The sequence below is a fragment of the Daktulosphaira vitifoliae genome, unplaced genomic scaffold, assembly GCF_025091365.1.
Source record: "Daktulosphaira vitifoliae isolate Bord-2020 unplaced genomic scaffold, ASM2509136v1 Scaffold_1, whole genome shotgun sequence".
Taxonomy (NCBI): domain Eukaryota; kingdom Metazoa; phylum Arthropoda; class Insecta; order Hemiptera; family Phylloxeridae; genus Daktulosphaira; species Daktulosphaira vitifoliae.
In genome coordinates this window covers 77,238,582-77,250,300 of record NW_026099572.1, presented here as the reverse complement: position 1 = coordinate 77,250,300, position 11,719 = coordinate 77,238,582, and the positions used below count along the sequence as shown (strand labels likewise).

The 11,719-nt window shown below is 23.1% G+C and overlaps 3 protein-coding genes across 3 annotated transcripts; 1 reads left to right on the top strand and 2 right to left on the bottom strand.

Annotated features, from left to right (window-relative positions):
* Positions 1 to 1,821: 1,821 nt before the first annotated feature.
* Positions 1,822 to 5,393, bottom strand: LOC126893584 (serine/threonine-protein kinase PAK mbt). The gene is made up of 9 exons (XM_050663927.1): positions 5,230 to 5,393; positions 4,667 to 4,885; positions 4,253 to 4,525; positions 3,714 to 3,983; positions 3,495 to 3,641; positions 2,825 to 3,274; positions 2,611 to 2,755; positions 2,410 to 2,525; positions 1,822 to 2,308 (listed from the first exon to the last, which is right to left on the bottom strand). Exons 2-9 carry the CDS (start codon positions 4,883 to 4,885, stop codon positions 2,147 to 2,149), a joined length of 1,782 nt encoding a protein of 593 aa, XP_050519884.1. The 5' UTR covers positions 5,230 to 5,393; the 3' UTR covers positions 1,822 to 2,146.
* Positions 5,394 to 6,755: 1,362 nt separating this feature from the next.
* LOC126896202 (protein farnesyltransferase/geranylgeranyltransferase type-1 subunit alpha) lies at positions 6,756 to 10,345 on the bottom strand. The gene is made up of 7 exons (XM_050668782.1): positions 10,062 to 10,345; positions 9,595 to 9,718; positions 8,787 to 8,882; positions 8,575 to 8,709; positions 7,882 to 8,082; positions 7,642 to 7,819; positions 6,756 to 7,576 (listed from the first exon to the last, which is right to left on the bottom strand). Exons 1-7 carry the CDS (start codon positions 10,228 to 10,230, stop codon positions 7,454 to 7,456), a joined length of 1,026 nt encoding a protein of 341 aa, XP_050524739.1. The 5' UTR covers positions 10,231 to 10,345; the 3' UTR covers positions 6,756 to 7,453.
* Positions 10,346 to 10,462: 117 nt separating this feature from the next.
* LOC126896204 (U6 snRNA-associated Sm-like protein LSm1) lies at positions 10,463 to 11,703 on the top strand. The gene is made up of 3 exons (XM_050668784.1): positions 10,463 to 10,721; positions 10,859 to 11,043; positions 11,498 to 11,703. The coding sequence occupies exons 1-3, from the start codon at positions 10,673 to 10,675 to the stop codon at positions 11,669 to 11,671; spliced, it is 408 nt and encodes a 135-aa protein (XP_050524741.1). The 5' UTR covers positions 10,463 to 10,672; the 3' UTR covers positions 11,672 to 11,703.
* Positions 11,704 to 11,719: the final 16 nt, after the last annotated feature.

Here is an 11,719-nt window from a genome sequence, read left to right as displayed (position 1 = left end):
CAGTAGGGACAAAAATCTATTATTATTATTACAAATTCATTTAAATTGTGCCGTTTTAATTAAAAAATATATTTATTGTCTTACTATTAAAAATAATAAGTAAACATTGTATTAATAATTAAAATTTTTATGCATTATAACACTTATTAATAAACGTTTTATCATAATAATGCTTATTAACAAAATTAACTGCAAAGAAATTACGATAATTTTTATACCAGATAGTCATTCTCACAAAAATTGTAGTAACGAGCAATTGCCACTAAGGTATTGATATAAAGAATGTTCAAAATGTAAGAAAACAGGTCAATTGTTACAAACAATAACAATAGAATCCTTTTTTCTTATAAGGTCATATATTAACCTAGTGGAAGAGATCTAACTGATAACTTTACATAACATAACTTAGAATACAATTAACATTTGAATGAAATTTTTTAAAAATAATTTACTCATTTTTAGACTACGTTAAAATCATATTTTTTATTATGCATTTTTAATAATTGACCAATAACAAGGTACAAAAAAAATATTTTATTAAACATTAAATTAAGTAGAATTATAATTTTTACAATTAAATGAAGTAACTTCCAATTGTACTAATAAATAATAACATAAAAAAAAAAAAATAATAATAATAATAAATATTAGTTGTTTAAAACTAAAATACGAAATTTAAGAATAATAAAAATTGTAAGTATTTTCTGCAAAAACAGATTCGATTGACTCTCAAGTATAATTTTGTAGTTAATTAAAAATTTATTATATGATATATATTAAGTACATGAGATATGTCATAAAAAAAAAGTTTGCTTAAAACTTTAAAGTATTAAGACAATTTTTAAAACATTCTACTAGTTTTTGTGAAAAAAAACACATATACCTAAATGTTATAAATTTAAAAATCATGATTATAAAAATAATAATAGTTGTGATGATTTAGTCTATTTAAGAAATTGTAATAGTAATTTTTATGATAAAATGACAACAATTATTTAAGTTTAAATAGAAAATTTTTAAAAATATTCTATTTTAACCATAAAAACTAATTTTAAAATTAAAATAATAATACAATCCTTTTGAATAAATTTATTGCATAATACTATTGAAAAAGTACCTAACAATATGCTTAAAATTAAAAATAATATTACTAAACAGCTAGTAAAATTCACGTATAAATAATTGATGCTAATGATGGGTTAGTTGTGACTAGAAGACTTAAAATTATTCAACTGTAAAATAATTTAATACTGATTCTGATATATTACATTTAATTTATGACAAATTAATATAACAATAAATAATATATTTTTATAGCAAAAAGTGGAATGTGTTAGTGTTTTCTTAATATCTTTATTAAGAACATCAACTAAAATAAATATTCAACAATTTTGAATTCAAATTATTAATAGTTTGAAATAATAGTTACAAATAATAATACTTATTTCAAAAATACAAAAAAAAATAGTAACCATAGTATTAAAAATTGTTTTCATAAATGGTCTGTATTAATAGGAATGAAGAGCAGAACACAACATTAATAAGTTGTTATAGTTAATAATATTATAACAATTGTTAAAAATTTTACCAAGTCTCAATACTTTGTTCATAATAAATTATTATCAGCCAGCCTTGGTTAACACAGTTTTATACATAATGTAAAAAATAACAATTATTTTAATTTAATTATAAAATACACAATTGTATACCTTGATAAGTAAGAATCACTACTTGTTACAAATAAGGCACCTAATTCAATTTTTTTTAAATAAAAATCTACCGGGTCTTCATCTTTGGTTTTTATTTGTATTTAATAATACATATTAAATAATAATAAATAACAAAAGAGAGCATTTTTCTTTTTATGATTAACTTAACATTATTTTTAAAATATAAGGCACTACATTCTACTTAATACTTAGATGATTGTACATTGAGCTAGTAAAAAGTTGTGACCATTAAATTTCGATGTTAAAAATAATTTTTTGGTTATAAAATTATAAAACAATGATGATAACTTTTACATATTAAAAATATGCAACTTTTTGGAATTAATTTTACATTGTCAATAATAATTATTAATTTACATTTTACAAAAAAATTAAATAACAGAAATTGCACAAATGAACAAGATAATGTTTATCTTTTAACAATTACTATGCCGTGACCCTCGAATTAATGGCACTAAAAGAGATGGTGGTCCAGCTAACCTTAAAAATGGATGTTGCAGAAGTTCAGCAGCAGTTGCTCTTTGAGCTGGATCTCGAACTAATAATCTTTCTAAAAAGCCTTGAAGTCTTGGTGAAATCTATAAAATAATTTAAAATTTAAATACTTTTTATTTTGGGAACATTGAACATGGTAAATTTTTAAACTTCTTTTTAATAAAGTTTTATTATTTATTATTACTTTATTAGAATTTTTCAACTTTGGTGGCGGCATATCACGAATTCTTCGCATTGCTTGTAAAGGTGGCTCATTGAAAAAAGGTGGTTCTCCATCAACCATTTCAATTACCATTATACCTAAGGTAAGTAACAAAAGTTTTTATTTAAATATATTATTATACTATTATTAGTATATTATTCACAATAAAATTAATTTATATACCTAATGACCATATATCTACTTCAGGTCCATAAGGTAAACGTGAAATTACTTCTGGAGACATCCAATATGGAGTCCCAACTAAAGATTTTCTCTTGGGTAGTTCTTGAGAAACTTGTGCACAAAAACCAAAATCAGAAATTTTCACCTATTAAAAAAAGAGTATTAAAAATTTTAAATAATTATTTATTATACAAAACTATTTAAATTAAATTACTCGTCCATCAGTTGTTAGAAGTATAGAATCACTCTTAATGTCTCTATGTATTACTCCTTGTGAATGTAAGTATGCTAGAGCTTTGAGACATTGTTTACAGACAGTGGCAATCTGTTCTTCATCCATTCTTGTATGAGTAACCATATCAGTAAGTGCACCACCTTCCAAATATTCCATAACGACCCACAACTCATCACCCACCAAAAAACTATCATACATATCAACAATATTAGCATGATGATAGTCTCTCATTATTACAACTTCATTGAATAAAAGTTCTCTCCGTTGTTGCTTTCTTAAATCCATTTTTTTTACAGCTACCTTGCGACCAGTAATTCTATCAGTGGCTATACAAACTGTACCAGTGGAACCTTCACCAATTTTTTTGAAACTATCCAAATTTTCCCGAGGATCTCCAGGACTAACTACGAGTTGTAGAGCTGCTCTGAACTATATTAGTTTGAATAAAATTGTTAAGTTATTATTAATTATTAATTATTAGCAATTATTTTATAAAATCATTGGTCATTATATTTTTAGCCTCTATCCTAACTATTTAAGATCAACTCTACTTTATATGATTTTTTTACACCGCTGTCAACCTGATGCAACTTCATTATGGCTCAAAGAGCTAGTAAGTAGTTATTTTACAAATAATATAAGTATTTACTTGTTCATGTGTGATACGTTGCTGTTCATGGTGTTGTTTAGTAGCAATACTAGGAATTGATGTGTTACTAGTTGACGATAACCCATTAGTAGTAGGTTTTAAATTTTGGTTTTGGTCCTGATTTTTTAATAAATTTTGAGCAATACCCTAAATTTTTATTTTTAAAAAATTCAAATTAATTATTTTTGAAATGCAAAACTGAAAATTTATTATTTTTACTTTGTTTGTGCTAACTATTTGAGCATTATTAATAATTGGGTGAGCACGGTTTGGAAGTACTGGGGTATTAGCTTGTGAAGTTTGATTTCCAATAGCAGAATCGACCACAGAACCATTAGTAAACATTGAGGAAATATTTCCATTTTGTAAAGATAATGAATGTGTACTCATCTGATCTGGAGTTATCATCTGACTAACAGGTGTATTAGACTGGCTCATCCTTGAAATAGGGGTCTCTTGTCCAGACCAATCTGAACCTCCAGGTTTTATCTAAAAAATATTTCAAAGTTAAGTGGTAAAAAAGTTTTATTGCTTAAATTAATTTAAGAAAAAAAAATTTATTAGTGTTATGTACATACCAAATTGTATGTACATAGAAATTTCTATAATATTAGTAATGAAGATACATTAACATAACTCAATTAATAATATTTATATTTAAATTTCAATAATTAATGAAGCTTAGTTTTATTAGTATTTTAATTTAAAAAATGTAATGAAAATATTTGTTATAGTAAATTTAAAGTTATAAGACTTACATATTTGTTATTATAATTTGTTTGCATATGATTAGGTGGAGGATATTGAGGTAAGTGTTGAGACACTAAACTTTGATTCATTACAAGAACTTCATTTTCAGGTAATGGCGGTGGAACATTTGGATGTTGACGTCGAATACGTGGTGGACTTGATGAGCGCAAAGAATTTGAACGGGCAACATTGGATGTCTTTGGAAGACCCGCTGATTCATTATTATTTCGATTATTCACTGAAGTATGGAATTTAGGGTTATTTTCTCCTCTTACAATAGTCTAAAATAATAACAAATTAATATACTAGTTTTAGATATATTAAATATAAACAAATAATCTAACATTATCTAATCAGTAAAGTTAATATACTAAAAAATATTGAAACTACTAATACATATAAAAGAACATAATGAAGTTTACTTTTAAATCAAGTATTTCTGTTGGAGTTATTTCAGATGGATCCACAAGTGGTAATGGTCTATTAGTGCTTTTTAAGATCTGGTTATTACCTACTATGCTAGCCCACTGTAAAGGTAAACCTACAAATTTGCCTTCTTGTTTATCAAATCCAGTATGAACTCTATGTTCAAAGTTAGTTGGAGAAGAAATTTGAGGTTTTTTCTTTTTTCTTGAAAACATCTAAAAAAATATTAAAATCACTATTTCTTTATTTTTAGTATATACTATACTTAACATTACAGTAAATATTATTTTTAAATATTAAAAGTTTTTATTTAAATTTAGTATTTATGATTATTGTTATTATAAATATCTCAAAGATCTTAAGAATTATGACTATGACGTTGAATATACTTTTAAAATAAAGATTTTTGCTAATTAATTATAACTGTATCAGAAGAAGAGGAAATACGACGAGAACTAAGGATGATTGAATAAAATTAAACACAATAATGGGTGTAGTCTGATAGTACTTCAACCGTAAATTATAAACAAAATTACTTCAACAATCAAAAAACTCTTACATTAAGATTGGATAGCTGATAGTATAGGTATTTCTAAAAATAAGAATTGAGAGTTAACTTTAAAATTTACAAAAAAATACTAATATTGTTAAAAAATACATAATAAAAATATTTGAATATCATAAATATGGTACAAATTGACTACGAGTAACGAAGGAATGTAAACAAAATGGAACGCAATGCATGTAAGTATGCGAGAATAGGTGTTAGACATAGTCTGTTTAATCTAATTAGCGCATGCGCGTTATATTTCTATGTTAAAAATAAATGTAGCTACGATTACTCGACAAAGTAACCTCACACTTCAAATAATTTAATAGTGTTTTAATTAGCCCTATGCAACTTGCTTATTTACTCAGTACATAAAATTAATATACTATTACTATTTGATGTATATAATTCTGGTAATGACAATAAGCCTGTGAAGTGCTGAAAAGCAAATAAATCGAAATGTGTTTTTTTTTTCATTCATTTATAAACAATCATAGAAATTAGTTATAACAATAATTATAAAATATATTTTTATTCGGATTCTAGTAATACTCTAACTTCTTAAGTTGGTTGAATTAATTAAGAAGAAAGTTAAAGAATAATCATATAATTATCTGGAATATTCATAAATCAATCTTAAAATGTTACATGACTATTCTTTGGACATTCTATATTCATGAAACAATTATATATGACACATAAGCTTGATTGAAAAATTAAAATGGAATGATTATAGAAAAAAGAAAAATAACCTGAATGATTAGACAACCCATCCAAATTATTCTATAAATGTTTTATTGTGTGACTGCTTAAGCTTCACATTAAAAAATAAAAATTAAGACAGCATTAACATTAATAAAAAATAGATTCTGCTATAGAAGTTTGTATATACCTTATAACATTACAAATATTAAGAATTAAAACAGTTTTAAATTAGAATTTAATGTGGTACTCTATTTCAGATGACATTTCATAGGATTAGAAACTTTTATCATGGTTCATATTTAATATGATCATGCAACACAATTTTTAAAATTTCTGATCAATGTTGTATTTTTAGTAACTATTTCCTAAATAATTTACTTTAGTATTATAATATTATATTAAAGATTACTATTGTAATTCATATTTAACATAATAAATATATAGTTTGTTATTTCATTATTAATAAAAGGAGCAAGTCAATTTTTATCATATTTAAAATATTTTAAATTCAGTAAATAAGTTTTTAAGGTATTATTTTTATAAAACAATAAACACATTTATTTGTAATAAATTCATCAATTTAAACTTGAGTTTTATTATTCAATAATTTTTACTTTCACTTATTTCCAACATTATAAATATTTCTTATACATAGATGAATTATTGAACAATATAAAGTAATTAGTCCACTTATTGATATATTAATTTCTACACACAAATTAAATACATTATGCATTAGTTATTATCAGGACTCATGACTAAGCATTTATAAAGTTTATTTTAGCTACTTGGAGTAAATAAATAAATGTTAACCACAGATGACACTAAAAAGTGTATATTAATTAGAAATTTAAGGGACTTAAGGGTATCACCTCCTCTCTAGAACAAAAGATAATAATGTGATACTATATACACTTATGATATTTTTTCAGAGTCAAGTATTTTAGAAGTGGTTCAAACAAATTTTATAAATGCATAATGTTCCAAATTCTGGTTATTATTAACTATTAGACATTTAAATAACTTTTTATTAAGATTTAGGATACTTTTTATTTAATCTTCTTAATAAGTTAAATACTTCTAAAGAAATCTTACTGTACTGAAATGCTTAGAAGTATATTGATAACAACAGACAACTAAAAACATTCTTCTCTTATTGAAAAACAATGTCATTTTTTATTACTTTGAATATGTTGTTCATAATTTTAAGTATTACTTTTTGTTAGAAATCAAATTACAAATTAATAATAATAAGATACAAAAGTTTTATTCCTGTACATTAAAAATAATATTTAATTTAATGAGTTAGTAAAAACAATAAATTATTAACATATTGACTTTTTGTAGGCTAATTGGTGTATGTGACATTTTTTTCATAAAATAATTAATGTAACTTATAGATATTTTATTTAACCGAATATTTTTGGTAAAATGTTATTTATCCCAATTAGCTTACAGTCAATATATAAAAATAAAAATAGAAAATATTACTAGAAATTATCATTTTAATTAAAAAAATAATTTTATTTTAATAAACATTAATTTTAGTTTCATGATTACTTATACTATATTTGTTCTCAATATCATTTGAAACATATGCCCAATAAAACCGCCTCATTGGATCATAAATTGTAGCTAACTCAAAACATAACTAAAATAACAATATAATTTATTATAAGTCAAAAAATTGATATAAGGTTTTTATTAGTTTTTTACTTTTAAAACAAATTTAATTTTTTCGGTATCATTAGATTCTTTTAAGTTTTCATCAGCATCAAGTAAATCAATCATACATGATAACAAATGAGGAGATCTATTACCCTTGTCATATAATTCATTACAAAAATTTCGTACTTTTACTTCCAAATTTCCATTTTCTGAATATAATAATAATCTGTGTTCAATAAAAACAAAAGAAATTTATTACTGTAATGATAATTTCTTCATTTTAATTACCCTCTTAAATAATTCCAAGCACTTTCATTTTTTGACAATATTTTTATCCTATCAAATGTATAGTGAAGTTCTTTATCAATAGTTTCATTAGATGGATCAGTATTATAAATAACAAAATAACGCTGGTTCCAAGCAGAGTTATTTCTCATATCTTGCGATAACAATGTTTCTACAAAATCCAATTCATTTTCCATCAGATTACTAAAAAAAAGTTGAAATAACAAATCTATAAATAAAAGTTACTATCTTAAGATAATAAGAAGATTTAGTTGATAACAATTTTTAAATTAAGTATTTTAGAATTGAACATTTTAAATTTTCAAATTTAAATTTCACAATAAGTGATATGCAAGTAATGCTATTTTTATCATTAGATATTTTTCAGACTCACTCCTACTACCTAGGTATAAAAATGTTATTTACTACTAAAATACTGGTCTAATAGTTGTTATTGACCAGTCATTTTTTTAATAAATCATTATCTAATAAATAATTAATTAATTATGTATGTTGCCATTTGAAAAAGTAAAGTTAACATCTTTATAAAATATCAGAAATGAACATAAAAAATACTTCATTATTAATAAATTAAGAAAAACATGTATCTAAAAAACATTTAAAAAAATTCATCAATATTATTTCACATTCTTGGAAAAATCATTAATTTCAGATGATTCTGTATATAAATTTTACCTATATGTAGTAAGAACCCATTGTCTATATTGCCATGCATGGTAATTTTTAGCATCCATATCTAAAATACTAGCTGTAAATTTCAGTTCATCAGATGGATCATTCAACATTTCAACTATATTTTTTCTATATTGCCTACAAAATAAATTGTAGAAGAATGATTAATGTCAGTAAAAAGTATTTTGTTATTGATTTAAGTTTGACAAGCTTACCATACTTGATAATTTTTGGTGAATTCCCGAATTACATTTGATATGTACTCTAATTCCTTATATAAGTCTATTTCTAAGTGTAAAACAATTTCAAGTCTAATAAATAATAATAAATATTATAGACAACACAAACAAATGAAATTATTTGTTTTAAAAACTTTAAAAATATATTTTAATACTAAATTGTTAAAAAATATTTTTTATTCATATATATTAAAAAATTTAGTATAAAAATTACATTATGTTTCAAAAAAATTATTTTTAAAAACAATATAATAGAACATTTTTTTTATGAAATAAGAAATTAACTTGAATAAAAAAAAAATTTTTTTTAATTCACTTCAATGGGTTACAAATTTGTACTACTTTGTCTTAGAATTATATAGTAAAATAGAAATATTTCCGTTTTAAGGGGATAGACCCCCCAAATACTATAATCTTGATAGCAACTTTTTATTAAGTTCTAAAGTCAATAAATAAAAATTTGTTCTAGCTATAGGTGTGTTTGAAATACTTAACAAAATTTATAAATGCATAAAAATGCATGACCTACATATAACTATTAAAAAACATATTTTTCTATAATATGAAATAAAATGTTGAATTATATCCATTTGGTTATGATGTAAAAATACAATAATTATTAAAAATTATTTTCAAAGAAGTGAAGATTGTCATTAAATTCATAGTAATAGGACTTCTTAAAACATGCTCTGTATTACATAAGCAAATTTATAAATAGGGGATTTTATAATATAAATTATGAATTGAAATATTATGAGAAAAACATATAAAACTAAAAACTAACCTATATATCCATACTGTATAATTGGCTGGGTTCAAACTTATAGCATCAGTAACTAATTCAAGAGATCTTTCAGATTTTTCTCCTGATTGAAGAATAGCTCTAAAATAGTCAAACACATCTACAACTAAAAAAAAAATTTAATTATATTACTATAAATTTGAAGAAAGTTTAATATTATAATTAACTTAATAAAATTTTCTGTACTACAGAATAAAAATGTTAAGGTAGTACCATGGAAATAATTTGTTTGCCTGCAATATATAAATGAAATTTGCTATTATAATCTAGTATGATAATGAATTTAATTAGATAAAAACTAAAACATGTTTTTTGTTTTATTTATGTTTAAATGAATAGCTAAGAAAAATGTTTGTGTAAAAAAGGTACTACTTAAATTTAATAATAATAAAACAATAGAATAAAATGATTTGGTAGCATAATTATGAACAATTGCTATAAATACATACACTTATCAGAGTAAGCTATTTTGACTACTTGACTAGGACCATCATCTTGAGGAACTGGTTGTACATCTTTCCATTCAGGACGATGTCGATACATCACATAGTTAGAAGACTCTGCTTCATCAGACAATTCGGAACTATCAGATTTTGGTCCATAAATAGTATCTTCCATTTCGGTATTACAAATCGTTATAAAAATATGTACCAAACCACATTTATTAGGAATTAGTATTAATTTGAAATTATGATTAAATTGATAAGTAATTCAGTTTTATTGTTATCAATGATAACTATAATTGACGATTCCCACCATCATTGTAATTTATTCGTTCCAAACTTAAGTCTTCCCCACTGCTATTATTTAAAAAGTATTATCAAATTAATATTGTTAAGGAATTTTTTTTTAAATTAACTACCATGCATTAATGTACTAAAATATTAAGATAATGATAAAAATTAATTGAAATTTTTAGATATTAATGAAAACAAATATTGTTGTTAAACATTTTTATTTATTTTTTAACAATTTAGCTAACTTTTATAATGTCTTAGAAGTTTGTTAACTATTTTAATGGTAATTTTTACACTAAGGAATTCTAAGTTAAACATTTAGTATGAATTCATTTCCTCCTCGGACCGCAACTTTATTGTATGAACTGGACAGTTAGTATAAACAAATTAATTACTTCAATTATAAAATAAAAACTTAACCTTTTTAATAATATTTTGTTTTCCTCATTCATTCATAACTTAATTTATCCAATTTAAAGCATGCTAATTTAAATTCTCATACTTTTTAGAAAAATTAATGGTTCTTTTGCGTGATGGTAGAACTTTAATTGGGTACCTTCGAAGTGTTGATCAATATGCCAATTTATTACTTCAACGAACTATTGAGCGTATTCATGTTGGAAAAAAATATGGTGATATACCCAGAGGGGTATTTTTAGTAAGAGGAGAAAATGTAGTCCTTCTTGGTGAAATAGTAAGACTTCATACATTTTATTATTCTAAAATTAAATAATGATGACAATGTACAAGAATTTATGAAATGTATTTTTCCTATTTTTAGAAGAGCAGTTTACGGTTTTTAAAATTATTGTCTTGCGTGTTATAATTTTTTAATGTAATCTCATGGTTTAAATATTAAAATATTACTTTCAAAATTCATACAAAATATATTTTATCAAAGATCAATACGATTACACAATTATTTATAAATTATGTTTAGTAAAAGAATAAAAAGTATGTTTAATATTTATTAGAATTAAAAAACATCAAAAATACTCTAAAAACCAAAAAACCAAAAAACTTTCTGAGTTGAAATCACAAATAAAAATAATTATTTTTGTCAGAAATGAACTTAAAAATGAATTTTTTGTATAAGAACTAGAATTAATCCCAGTAACAATGAAATGTTTTTTTTATTTTATATTTAGGACTCTCTAAAGGAAGCTGATCAAATATTTGAAAAAGTGTCAATTGGAGAGATTTTGGCATTACAAAAACAAGAACAAGATGCTAAAGCTGAAAAAGCTAAATTAATGGAACGTTCTTTGAAACGAAGAGGTATGCCATTACCTCCAGATCTAGTTCAAGATGATTATTTTTGAATAAAATAAAAAGTTCAGTGATAAAATTTATATTTAATACTACATTAT